This window comes from Filicampus tigris, chromosome 11, assembly GCF_054856515.1.
Source record: "Filicampus tigris isolate MCC_2025a chromosome 11, RoL_Ftig_1.0, whole genome shotgun sequence".
NCBI lineage: Eukaryota > Metazoa > Chordata > Actinopteri > Syngnathiformes > Syngnathidae > Filicampus > Filicampus tigris.
Window position 1 is genome coordinate 22494713 of NC_141227.1, and position 14339 is coordinate 22509051.

At 42.7% G+C, this 14339-nt stretch overlaps 1 protein-coding gene and 1 long non-coding RNA gene across 6 annotated transcripts in view; one reads left to right on the plus strand and one right to left on the minus strand.

Annotated features, from left to right (window-relative positions):
- The window catches only part of dachc (dachshund c), a 36325-nt gene extending 31158 nt beyond the window's left edge, over positions 1-5167 (minus strand). Inside the window, exon 1 of one of the 3 annotated variants that reach the window (XM_086046124.1) lies at positions 4339-5167. In XM_086046124.1, the coding sequence (XP_085902250.1) occupies positions 4339-4925 (587 nt within the window). In that variant the 5' untranslated portion in view covers positions 4926-5167. The remainder of the gene's footprint in view (positions 1-4338) is intronic. The other 2 variants (XM_086046122.1, XM_086046123.1) reach the window with 2 other exon arrangements.
- LOC147140180 (uncharacterized) lies at positions 4271-14079 on the plus strand. Of its 3 annotated transcripts, none has more exons than XR_015088820.1 (4): positions 4271-4834; positions 9568-9784; positions 11026-11108; positions 13422-14079. It is a non-coding gene; the product is annotated as an uncharacterized LOC147140180 (long non-coding RNA). The 3 variants fall into 3 exon arrangements; XR_015088819.1 differs by lacking the exon at positions 13422-14079 and adding an exon at positions 11190-12779; XR_015088818.1 differs by lacking the exon at positions 13422-14079 and having other exon boundaries at positions 11026-12779.
- Positions 14080-14339: the final 260 nt, after the last annotated feature.

A 14339-nucleotide genomic window follows, 5' to 3' on the forward strand; every position in this document is an offset into this window, starting at 1 on the left:
TTGTCACATTACACTTCTTTTATGTGTCAGCGTACAGCGACGACACACACACACGCGCACACGCGCACACACACACATCTACACAGCTTGACCTGATGTGTGCTTCTAACAGAGAATGAAACTGTTCCTTTGTGAGCGACAAAGAAAAGGACGAAGGATCGGGTTGCCTCCTCCGCCGCCGTGTTCCCTCGGTGGAACTAATGTCATTTAGCAAGCGAGGCCAAGCAAACACGCAGCCGTGACCGTGTGTGTGTGCGTGTTGTTCCACCGTTACATGAATTATAACTCGGCTTTGGCAGTGAGAAAAGTTGGGCCTTCTTCTTTACGGTTGACTCATGGTGAGTGTGTGCACTTGTGTGCACTTGTGTGTGCGTGCGCGTGTGCGTGTATGCACAGCAGGGGTGAAAGCAAGGGACAAAGATGGATAAACAGGACACTTCCGTGACCGCTCCTTCAAACGCTTTCATTTAAGCGTCTAAAATCGATGTTTACTTGCTCCGTCATTAGCGTTTAAAGAAACCAGACCGGGCTGTTGTTTGTCGCGGCAGCTTGCGCGACCATTCCGCTCCGACACGTAATAAGTGACAGCCCGTCTTAATCAGTAACCCGCTGCGAGAGAGAGCTTCTTGGAACTTTTTTTTTTTTTTTTTTCCTCCCCTCACCGATTCGGACCACCGCAGCAGGAAGTTGACACAAGAGCACAAATACGGCCTCGCAAAGTCGTTTGAAGACTCCTAACGAGTGATCTGCTCAGATCTCATTAACTTAAGACTGTTAGGGTGTTGTGTGGATAATTGAGACACGGCGGAGGCTGTGCACTTTTCTGCCGTGTGTATAACAGCGTTCCCATTAACACCTGACATGGAAGAAATCCCCCAGAGACAGCCTGAGACAGATCTGGATTTTGTCTTTTTTTTTTTTTTTTTTTTTTTTAGCTGCAGGGTCTCACGTGTGGGTGGCGGAACTGGATAGGAGAGTTTAGTGTAATTGCTTTGCTTTTAATACGTATTCCAGTTTTTATTCAACCTACCAGGTCAAATTTGATAATGAAACGGGCCATAACATTAGGTACACCCGCACAATCTAATGAGATCAGTATCAGAAGGTCAGAAGATAATATTCGCGGGTTTTGATTGATTCACTGACAAGAAGGGACAATAGTGCTGGTAAAAGCATGCAAACGCAGTCCCGCACCACCAAAAACTACCACGTCAACAGAGCTTAAGCGATTGTGCGATAATCGACAACAGATTAGAGGGGGGATAAAAAACAATTGTAAACTTAATACACTGATCACATGTACCTTGAATGACAAGTGTCCTTAGAATTTTTACGAGTTGAAAAGCTGTTGCGTGATCGATCTTAGGGATGTTCGACAACACTTTTTTCAGACAGATACCAGTATGAATATTCACTCTGAGTACTCAACAACACCAAGTACAGATACCTGTAGTACTTTTAATACGCAAAAATTCATTTCATTTAACACCAATGACAACAATTTTCCAACGCCGATGTGTCAAACTGTTGCAGTATCTGTGGCTGGTATCAGCAGCCTCCGCAAGCACCTGATACCAAAAAATAAGGCCTGTATCGGCCCGATACCGACACCTGCGTCGGTACTCGCCTATCCCTAGTTTCCATATTTATATGTTACAATAAAGCGCTATGTTTCTTTACTTGAAACATTGTGAGTGTTGACGATATCGATATTGTCTTCAGGGGTATCAATACAGTACTGTGAAAGGAAACGATACGTGGCAATATTCATATTTTGAGCCAAGCTTAATAGGTCAGTGTATAATGTTTGTAAAGTTTGGTGTTGGATCCCACTTGATTGTAGAGGGGAAAAAAATGATATTGTGGCAGAAAGGTTTTCACTTAACCAAATCTGTAATTGAATTTCGATTAAATCTGAGGTGCAATGTTGGTTTAAATGTTTCCAAAAAAAAAAGTATGCCCTCTTCCAGTTCCATTTGTTGCCTCAAAAAACAAAATCCACACCTTTTGGATCACATTCTTCCATTACATGACTGATGATTATGTTTTTAAAGGTGGGAAATTTTCAAACAACTTCTGCATTGGCTCTTATTACAATGTGCAAGTGGCCACCATCTGCTTGATGATACAGTATGATGGTTTGATTTACAGTTGGGCTGATAAAGGTTGTTCAATCCCCATGCTTGTTGACATGTCCTCATCTGCATTTAGCGGCAGGTGTAAATTGGATCATTCACGCACCAGGGAGCGGGGATTAACTACCAAACAATACCAATTCCCCAAACCGAGGGGTGTGGGGGGGGGGGTGCTAATCCACAAACTTCTGCTAGCAAACTCGTGCTGTTATGAGCATGTGGTCGCCGCCGCCGAATGGCGAGCTACCGGGAAGCCACAAATCCCGGCCAATTTAGCCCCCTTCATCACAACATCTCTGCGGTATATTGGACTGAGGACCCATGCGAGTTGGTCACCACTGGGGTTGTGCAAAAAAAATAATAAATAAATAAAAAAAAAAACAGCTCATTTGCATAATCTCATCATAAATACCGAGAATTCATTTAATCATCTCCTCTGTTCTGAGGCTCTGGGCTAAAGAGTGTTGATATGATAAGACAGTGAGTTATTAAGGGAGGAGAGAGAGTGAGAGTGAAGGGATCACAGAGTGAGCTTGTCCTGATTTGAGCTGCCGCTTGAGGCCAAATGAAAATTAATTAATTTCTGTGAAGAATCAATTTCTAAGAATGGCAGTGTCAGATTTGGCGTGTGCACGCCCGCTTGTGTATATGTCAAACTGCATGTGTGTGTGTGTCAGCCAAAGCGAGAGATCACAGCCTACGATAACACCGACGAAGTTTGCGTGTTGTTTTTTTTCCAATGAGGATTACTCGAGTCCATTATCTCTGCCGTCAGCGCTCTTATCATGCGTTAAAATTATGATTAGCAACAGAGCAAGAAATTAAATGTGCCAAGTCAAAAAAGAGAAAGTTAACCGGCTCCACTCGGTCGGAGATGACATATCCTGGGCTATTACGGGATTAATTTGCCATCATAAGTAACACTCAATTTAGAATGTACTGTACTTGAGTGGAGTTTTTTTTTGGGGGGGAGGGGGGAACGATGATGCATTCGTGGCACCTGAGATTTACTGACAACAACCTTGACGGACCAGGACACAAGAGGACGATAGCTAACCTTAAATCAGTGATTCCCAACCAATGTGCTGTGAGAAATCGTCAGATGTGCTCCATTTAACATTGTTTTAAATGTCATTTTTACTATAAATAATGGATCTTTCTTCGTCTAGCCAGTGATGCGTAGTGACGGGCAGAATGTTTAAATGCTCTTCCACCACAGGACAGACGGTACAACTAACTTGTGTATCCACTTGTTGCCATTCATACAACACAATAATGATTTTGTGTTCATCAAAACAGGCTCCAGTTTCACACAGAGTAGATCAACTGTGAGTAAACTGAGACAAGATCATTATTGTTTCAGCATACAGCTCAGGGGAAAAAAATGAAGAAATCCCTGCAAAACGATCAGTTTTTCTGATTTTGCTAGTGAGAGGTACGTTTGAGTAAAATGAACATTTTTTTTGTAATCAATTAAGTACTGTGTAACGTGCAAGTAACTCCTAAATTTCAAATTCAAATTACAGTGGACGGAGCCCGACTGAGAATAGCGAAAATCTGTGAATATCTGACACTGCCGCAAGTGATCTAAATTGGCAATATGAATGATTTAGACCATAAATATACCACAAACTATGATCTCAAAACACTTGGGAAGAGGCTGGTAGCATTTGAAATGCTTACAAACATACTAGACAGTATTTGGACACAAAAATCATACTAAAAAGTTGGGATTTGTTAAAAAAAAAAAAAAGTGAATAGTTGAGTTTTCTGAAAATAACAGGGCATAGGTTCCCCACACAAGTCTGGGAATGCAGTGGGTGAATTCACAAATACTGAACCCCCAAAATGTTTAAAAAATATATTTTTTATGTTATTTTTTTCCAAAGCTGTATTTACACCACTTTGTGTGACGTTTCTGATGTAAATTATATTCCTTGTACACAGGGCATAGGAGCGTTTTTCAGCGAATAAGGGGGGAGAGGTTGCAAGAAAATCGCGAATAGGCGGGAGACCACTGTGTCGTGCCGTAGTGGAAAAAGGGATGCGTTCAAGTCACCTGGGATTTTGTGTCCCCATCATTGACTTGCTGTCATCCAGGACAAACAAGCCGATGTTAGCTCACCCGAAACCCCCCCACACACTACCGGGGTCACCCACCCAGTCATCCCCGCCCCAAAACCCCCCTCGCGTCCGGCCTCACCTCGCGTTGGTACAGTCGCTGTAAAGCGTCTCAAAGTCCTGCCTGGAGATGAGCTTGCATCGGTTCACGCCGGGCTGGATGGCCCCGAGTCCCCGGAGCACGCGGACCTGCTCCACGTTACAAACCACCGGCGTGATGTCCAACCGCTTCAGCTTGGTGTAGACGGTGTGGAGTCCGCCGACCAGGTGCTTGAGGAACACGTCGAAGGCCTGCGGGAGGCAAATGAGCTCCGTGTCTTTGACGGTGAACGACGCCAGCTTGGCTCCCTTCACCTCCACCAGCCGGCACTCGTTGTTCTGCGGGGTGCTCTCCACCGGGGACGGCGTAGCATACACGGGCTTGTTCCCACCGCCGGACACCGGCACCACACCGACGCCGCCGCTTTTCAGCTGGGTGCCGTTCGGGAGTAAGAGGTCCGCCCGGAAATGGTGCAGCAGCGCTGGACGCGCCGCCGGAGGAGCCGGGGAGGAAGTGGCGGAGGTGGCCGCAGGTGGCGGTGAGTGAGTGGCCGGGGACGCGGAACTCGCCGCAGGGTGGTGGCCGAGCGGAGCCACAGGGAGAAGAGTCGGAGCGGCGGGAGTTGCCATGTTGGTCGCGCGAGTCAGCGAACCGGCGGCAGTGAAACAAAACAAAAACGGGAGGAAAAAGTAAACTTTTGAGTCGAAGAAAGTAACTTTGTCGCTTCGACTGCTTTGCGGGGAGGGAAAAGGAGCGACGATGAGAGGATAGCAGGAAAGCAGAGAGCAGATTTGAGGCAGAAAAGAGATCACATAGTTGATTGCGAATGGAGGCTTGTCTCACACAAGGAGATGCTCCTGTCACATTATCATAAAGAGGAGGAGTCTGGACATTTTCTCACACGAACACACTGAGAAAGAGAGAGAGAGAGAACGAGAGATTAGCCTACATAAACTTCAGATAAGCCTATTTACGAACGCCCAATACACCTCATTCCGATTAATACTGGCGATGAGTCCGACTGTGGCATCCAAAGCCTTTCTTAATAAACACATTAATACCTCAGAGGTATCCCTGTAATCTTCCCCTAACATTTTGGAGCACGTGTTATGCTTAAAAATAGATGCAAGTTGTTATTTTTGAAAGCAAACATGCCCTAAATCTTAATCTGACTCGAAAACAAACAGCATTTCTTGAAGTGCTACCAGTTGGATACCTCTGAAACTAATTTGCTCAAATTACCTTTAATTTTTTATCATTAATGACCTTCATCCATTGTGAAGACACTGATCACATTCATGATTTCTTACGTTTACCAACAAGGAAACACTGGATATCAAAATGCAGTACTTTATTTTAGAGCCGTCAAAAGTCATAGATTAATCAACAGTTATTTTACTAATCGATTAATCGTTTCGACTTAAAATAGTTCAATTATTCTTATTTCAGACTCTAAATAGTAATTATGCTCTCATTTCCATAGTCCTTCACGAAAGAAGACTGTTTTCCTTTTGAGTTTAATTGAAATAAGACATCTGCAAACATCTGCTTTTACTTTGGAAAACAATGACGGAAAGCAGGAACTGAATCAGTTTAAAACATTTTGGTGAGTACATCAATCCCTCTCGTGTAATATTGCTTAATTTTGTTTAGTTGTTTTGTCATTAATAAACGGTACCAAATAAACAATAATTGGTTAATAAACAGTAATTGGGAAAAAAAATGTAATCCACTTTAATGCAAAATGAAATTCTCTGTGATTATTTGATTACTTGATGGAATAATCAATAGAATATTCAATTTGATAGTGACAGCCCTACTTTATTTCCATAAATCACCGCAAGTGTTTACAGTTTGAAATGGCTACTTCTCCAACATTTCTAGGAAATCGCATGTCCTATCACCGGTGAGCTATTTTTAGAACAGGCCCAGCGACTACTTACGGTATGTGATGCTCGGAGGTGACCTGGGCACCATGTTGGTGACCCTTGTATAGTTTTCCAACCTTTACTGAGCCCAAAGCACATTGTTTTACATTACAAACTATCTCGCTGCACACCACCAAACAAAAATGTTACAAAAAGCGGACACGCAGAAAAATCAAAACAGTAGAATCCCGAGGCACAATTCAAACAAACAGGTGCCTTCTTCAAGCAAGTTAGGCCGCTCATCACACGAGAATGAATTTCCGTCATTCCCCATTTGATCTTGAAACCAATAAAAGCTGGCTCAGAAAAGGTGGCGTGCAAAGACGTCCAAAGCTCATAATCAGTCAGCAATAACCTTGTCTTGACAAATTGACCCTTTTACCTGTTCCTGTGCACACCCGCACACACACACACACACACGGCTGTCATTTACATATGGCGCTTACAGTCCTTTCAAAGTGGCTTTCACGGAACATTGTGCTGATAATGATCTCGGCGGCGAGGGAGTGCCACACATCTCCAGAGACCATCTCGCCATACGACAACTTGTAGGGGGGGGGGAAGGATAAAACTCTGACTGTACTCCCAACTCAAAGGACTCCAACGCTCTTTTTTTTCCTCCCACTCCGACAAGACTCCCGCCCCACCCCCCCTAACCCTCTCCAATAAGCCCTCTTGTGTTTTTTAATTGGCAGAAATTAATCTTTAGGATGTAGATGGTAGATTTACATTCATTAAAAGTCAAGAGAGGAAGCCAGGCTTGATGCTAATCAAATCTGCTTAATTATGCTTAACATGAGTATCTCCAGGGGGAAGAGCGGAGTTGGAGGAGGGGGGCAAACTCCAACTTTTTACTTTTTGCCTTTGATAACTCCTGCTGAGTATGGCCTTTTCTTTGCCAAATAGAAATGTCACGACTCTGCCGCTCTCCATCTGTAGGAGCGACGCGCGCGCAGCCGTCGGCGCTGATTAGTCAAGTCGCACCTTAAACACGTTATTTAACCTCCTGCCACATTAGTGAATTATCTCATCTATAGGTCAATCGTCAATCGTGCCCGTCAAATGATTGCGTGCTCACCTTTGACGCTTTTAGTGCAATTTTTCCATCCGTGCAGTCAGGATACCCTGGTGGGGAAATGGCTGTGTCCCACAACAGGAAGGTCACGGGTTTAATTTGCGCAGCCGCTATTGTCGTTAAGATCCCCTGAAATTAAACAATGCGCTGATTAGCGCAAACGTATCTGGAGGCCTCAAGCTTCTGTTTTCTTCATGCAGACATTGGACTGTGTCGTGCACTGGTTGTCAAAGCTTCCACACTAGGGGCCAATGAAAAAAATAAATAAATACTTGGCTCTCAAAGTCCCATCATCATCATACAGTAGCGGAGTAGGCCTAAGTGTTCATCCCAAAACAAGGTTTCCTGAAAATTACATTTCATGTTATTGTAAGCCGCTGGAACAATATGTACAGTTTGAACATGAACTCTCACATAAACATACATAACGAGTGGTGTTCAGGTACACTTTGCTGAGTTACACCTCAAGAAAAATATCGTATAAAATGAAGGAAACGCATGTTAGAGACTTAATATTGCACTGCTGGTATGTGTGCAAAATTGCAAATATTTGGCCGCTCACAAGAAGTCCTCAGAGTTTCATTCTTCAGCTGCATTTTCATGAGTGACTGAGTGATTCTGTGAGGACACCAAAGGACACCCCTTTATTATGCTTCTGACCCCTCGTATGTAATGCACAGTAATTTCACCCTTTCCAAACTTTTTAACACTTATTTATTTCCATCATCAAACACGTACACATTCCGCCGTCCCTTCATCCAAACTCCTGCTCCTCACCACATGTCTCTTTTGGCCAGTGTGCCGAAACACGAGGGGGGAGAACGTGTAGGTGGCGAGATCAGCCGATGAAGTGTAAATACCACTCAATCTGTTCTCATTAGAAGGGTAAAACCATACGAATGGCTTCGCCTCTATTAAAAAAGCCCCAGGGTCTTGGATAAGTGTATGTGTGTGCGTGCGTGTGCGGTATTATATGAGAGTGAAGGAGGGGGAGACAGAATGATGCTTTGGCATTTGTGTCTGCAGAGGGGATGTGAAATGCCACCACCATCAACGCCGCCTAATTCTCTGATACACACTTTTAATCTGAACAGACAATCCGTCCCGGCAGCCACTGTTATGATTCAAATCAAGTTGGAGTGAAGGGTGTGTGTGTGTGTGTGTGCGTGCACGCCCGCGCTCTTTTGAATGAGAGACGATGTCATTGTGTTTTGATATGTGATTAGATGTCTCAGTGGGTGTGTGTGCGTGTGACCAAGATATCACACACATCCATTGCACGCTGCCCTATGATAATGTGGATTGATTATGGATATGATAATGAGAGGCCGGCACAGCGTCGCGACCTTCACAAGGTCTAATTGAAACAAGCGTTGGTCCTCCGAAGCACTTATCAAGTCACACAGCACATCATTAATCACAAAGAATACAAGCTGTCATTGTAACACGCAAACACACACGCGCTCGCACACATTCTCTCTGTTTTTCTGTTTTCCTAACGCTAACACACCCATTCTTTGCCTTGTCCACTGTCTCTGTGTCTCTTACACACACACACACACACACACACACACGCACATAATGCGAGCTGTCACTACAATGTGCCTGCTCTTGTCTTCTTTAAAGTGGAGTGGACAGCTATTCCACCCCCCTGTCTTTATTTTCTGCCAGAAAACTTGATGAAAAAGCAGCCTACAGTGGGATTTAAGTGGGATTAAAAAAAAAACAAAAAACACATACATACAGTTCGGTCCACTTGTATTTGGACAATGAGAGGGTTTTTGTTTTTTTTTGTTGCTGTTTCTTTTTTGCGTTTGTCTTTATACACCAACACAATGGATTTGAAATGATGTGTCCATGCCCGCACAGAATTGCTGCCTCCATGAGTTTATCTATCTATCTATCTGTCTACAGAATTGCTGCCTCCATGAGTTTATCTATCTATCTATCCATCTATCCATCTATCCATCTATCCACCTATCCACCTATCCACCTATCCACCTATCCATCTATCCATCTATCCATCTATCCATCTATCTAGCTAGCTAGATAGCTATCTAGATATCTAGCTATCTTGCTAGCTAGGCAGCTAGCCACACTCCCTCTCTCCCTCCCTCCTCTCTCTCTCTCTCTCTCTCTCTCTCTCTCTCTCTCTCTCTCTCTCTCTCTCTCTCTCTCTCTCTCTCTCTCTCCATTTAGCCATCTATGTAACCATTTATTTGTCTATCGGTCTATCTAGCTATCTAATGTATCTTTTTTCACATTCAGGGCTACAGTAGAAGCCGGCCACAGCGCACACTCATCGGCGAGAGGACAAGAGCCCGCCTGCTAAAAGATGATCGATCAACAGCTGGAAAGTACACATTTTCCAGCAAAACCCAGTTAACCGAGCTTCGAGGAAGAAGAAAAGGCTGAACAATGCCCAGAATGTGAACCTGATCAACATTGCAACCCGAAATGCCAGCCAGAATGCGCACGCTCGCCGGTGAGATCTAGCCCGGCCGATATGACAGTCAGCATTTACTGTGTTTCCTAACTGTGAAATGCCATATTTTTGTCCAAAGTCTTAAGTTAAAGCCGAACATCTAACCTTTCCGTCACGTGTCGGTTGTTTTATTCAAAATCCATCGTGCTGGTGTATGGAGGCCAAATCGTAAAAACTTTGTCATTGTCAACTATCCGTTGGTTTGCAAGAATGTTCAACAATGCAACAAACACGAGCAGCTGTTCACTTTGAGCCTGAACCGAAATTGAATTAGGCCGTGTTGTTTTACTAGCCGCTTTTATTAGAAGACAATTTTACAACCAAATGTGATTCCGGCGGCTGATTACGGCGGCATATGGTGCCTACCTGTTAAACACAAAGCGCTCAATGCCATCTCAACGCCTCAGTGAGCCCCCCTCGAATAAACTAACAAGCCCAATATCATACTCGTCATTATGTAGTCCAACACTCCAAATTGCAATCTGATAAGAAAGCTGCTTTCATTATCATTGCGGAGGAAAACACAAGAGAGGGGGTGCAGCCAAGGTTGCTAATTGTTATTCAATTAAGTGATTGTGTTAATGAAACCAATTAATAGTTTAAAACAAGCTGGCAAATATATGATTACTATGCATCTGAGCAGAAGACGGCTAATTACAACTGTAAATCAATCAATCCGACATTAATCAGCTTGGAAAAGATCCAAAAACAACAAAGTCACCAAAAGACTTTGGAAGTTGTTTTATTTTTTTTCGACAGATTTTGATTGCCACGCCATTATCCCGTCTAATGGCTGCTAACGATCCCTAAAAGAGTTTATGATCCAATTTCCTCGCCGTGCATTTAATTGGGAGCTAAATAGTTTAATATTAAACGTTTAGAAGTGTGTCCCGTATTTAATCAAGGGTGGTATATCGGCGCGCGCTGTAACAAGGTCACACAACTCCTCCGAGGGCAAACACAGGCGCGCAGATTAAGCATTGAGGGTTACAGAAATGTGAATAAATCAATTATTGAAGTCCCCTCGCGGTCAAGCATGTGTTTTCCCTTTTTGCTTCTTGTTCATGTAGCCTTTGCCTCACTGTGATATTCACAGGTGGGTGTGCACAAAAGTCTCTTTACAATTTTGAAAAAATGTATTACAAAAGCAATTGGCGAGGTACGTCGACCAGATTTGTTCTGTCTACTCGGTGGTGGTCGTTTTATTTATTTTTTAATCACATCACATTTGTGTATTTCAGGTATGCTGTTAATATAGGTGGGAGGTCTCAAGTCATAACCTTCAAGCTTCAAGCAAATCTCAGTCACTGAGGAAAAAAATCTGGTAAGTCAAGGATTTGGGGGGTTGATCAGAGAGTTTTCAAAAAGAACATTTTGAGACATTGACATTTTTTATTTTGAATAGATGGACCAATGGGGCTCACTTTGTGACATCATTAAAATGTATGATTGTGTTCTTGCTCTGACGAGGACCAACAGTCCCCCAGAGACCCAAAAAGGTCAGCTGTGCATTCCAATGTACTGTGTGTTCTCCTTAAGAATAATATGAACAGAGTGGAACCTACAAGTTCGAACAAAATCCATTCTGGAACATTCTGAGCTTTCCCCCCATCAAATTAAATCAATTGAATTTTGTAGTTTAATAAAAACTAATTCTCGCTCAAATTGTGAAAATTAGGTTTATGTTAAACTTATATATCGCTAGTGCCAAGACCTTGTACCCCCGCGATAGTCACTATTCAGGAGACCCCAAAAATGCCAAGTTTGTTCCTCTATTAGCGTTGTGTTGTGAAATAAAGCCAGCCATTTTCAACACTTTAGTTTGGTCAATAACGTGTAGAACGGCTAACAAGCTAGCGTAGCTTTGGTAATGCTCGTTATCAAATTTACAGGTGAGGCCAACAAGACCGATGAAATGTTTAAAAGCAAATTTAGTCCTGTGGTCCGTTTTTTTTTTTCAATTCTGTGTTTTTGACCAGGGCCAAAACTTTGACTGTGAAAAATGTGGCATTGTTTTGTTGTTGTTGTTAGATTTAACAACAAATAACAAAATAATGACTCACTTTTTTGTTTTTTTGAATGCTATTTAAAAATGCAAGGAAAAAAATGGGACACATTTGTTTTTGTTAGATTACTAAAAAGACAAAACAGTTACTTTTTCCATTTTTTACATTTTCGATTGCCAATTGAAAATGGAAAGAACGAATGATCCACGAATAACGCTGAATTTCCACATTCACAACGCCATTAGCGTGAAGACATTAACAAGACAAGCGTACGAATGCTAATGTGAAGGTGCATCAAACATTCAGAAAGTCTTGCTCTTTAAGTGATCATCTAATGAGCACCAAAACTGGACTTCAGTCTCATCAAAACAACATCATACAAAGGCTACGTTATTATTGTTATTGTTATATTATAAATTGGTCAGCCTACCACTTTCTTCTTCATTTCTCACTCAGAAGTTGAGCATAAACAGTTGTTGTTTTTCCACCTAGACGCACTGTCCGTAATTTGGCTTTTCGCATACAAGGATCCACTAATCAGTCTAATTATTTCTTGTACCATCCGTTTCCCACACCAGGACCATTACGGCACCACGAGGGTCCTGCGCTTTTAAATGAGAATGCCCTCGTTTATGAAGAAAAAATAATAACATACGGGCCACGGGTAATTATCAGACATACAAACATAAACACCTTTAGAAGTTTTGGTTGTGAGGGCCCGCTTGAAGTTGCCGCAGTCATGTGACCTGACCACTGCCCTAGATGAGCAGCCCCCCTTTAGATGTTTATGCATATATGGCCGCTAATCTACCCAGTCAGGACTGTGGGATTTGGGAATATTTTTGTTTTACGCCAGATCAAAGTGTCTGGCGGGGATCAGGAGGAACACATCAAACACGGAGGACTCCCACGCCCACACTCGCCAATCAAGCAACTGTTTTGCTTTGTGAAAAGAAAAAAGAAAAGAAAAGGATTCACACTGTGGGCCTTTCCCCATCAACACCCCCCCCCCCCCCCACCACCATGTGTGGAGGCCAGGGGGTGTTGAGAACTTTGGGTGTTCAAATCTGTAGGCATCATTCAAACTCGGTGGTGGGAAGTAACTAAGTACAAATACTTAATTGCTGTAGTTAGATTTTTCAGGTACAGTGGATTCTTCATTTATATGTGCCCCGATTTACCAATTTTCAAGTTATGTGCCATTGCTTTTTTTTTTTTGCTCTGTGCCGTGAGTCAATAATGAAGAGCCGTTGAACAGTACAAGCAGTCAAACACAAATACAAAATGAAAGCACTAACCGGCCATGTTCCTGATGTCACTCACTAGGCCACGCCCCTTGCAAGCACACTTGCTTGTGACTGGGTTTGTCCCAGTGTACAGTTCCTTTTTTTTTTTTTTGTCTTCATCGAGCTCTCTTGCCCGGTAGCTCCATCCTCATCGTCCTTCTACCAATATACTCACTCGCTTTCTTCTGGGCGTGTCCAAACCATTGAAGTCTGCTCTCTCTAACTTTGTTTCCAAATGTTCTAACATTGGCTGTCTCTCTGATGAGCTCATTTCTAAACCTAGCTAACTTGGTCACTCGTAAAGACCAATCTCAACATCTTCCTTTTCATTTGCCTCCTTTCCAGCGCATGCCTCCACCTTTCTAAATGTTCCTCCACCTGCTCGCTGCTTTCATCTGTGAGCATTTTGATCCTCGGGGATTCCGGTCTAACCTCATCTGCCAGCCTATCCATCACGATTGTACATAAATCAATACATAAATACAGTGTTGTTTGTCTTTATTAAAAACACTTAACAAAAAAAAAATGCTTGTGTTTTGGGGCAGACTGGAACGGCTTAATGCCATTTAAATTCTTTTCATTGGGGAAATTTGCTTTTGATATCTCATAAGTACCACTATGTCTGTTTGTTACAGATTTTTTACTTCCAACATTTGAAAACGGATATCCGTACTCTCTGATCCTTACTTGGTCTAAATAGGCTTGTTAACTTTTTTCAACCTCCATTGATTACAAGTCACGACCCATTGTGATAAAAGAAGGACCGGTTAATAAAAGAAAAGAGGGGAAGTCATCCGTGGTTGAGATTTTGATGACTTGATCGAGACCTTGAGGAACGTGAACCAGGACACCTTAACAAACATGACGCAACAAATTCGGAAAGCAACATATTTCCCATCCATGGCCTTATTTAAGAGAATTGTTTGATGCCGTCGGGCTCCAAGAATGATCTGAGGCGAACACGTTGTGTTTTGTGCCACTGGCACTATAAACATACACCAGCTTGTGGCATTCAAAAATTCTCTCTAATCTGAAAAACGCACATGCGGGGTTTTTGGGGTGGGGGGGTAACTTGTCATCATTAGCCAGTTTTGTTTTTCCGTTTTGCCATGTTATCAAAATGAGTTTTGTAAATAATAGAATCATTTACTATACTCAAGTACTTTTCAGATTGTATCTTTGTATTTTAATTTAAGTAAGAGTACTGAATCAGTACTTTTACGCCTTTTTTTTGTACACAAGTATCTGTACTTCTACTTAAGT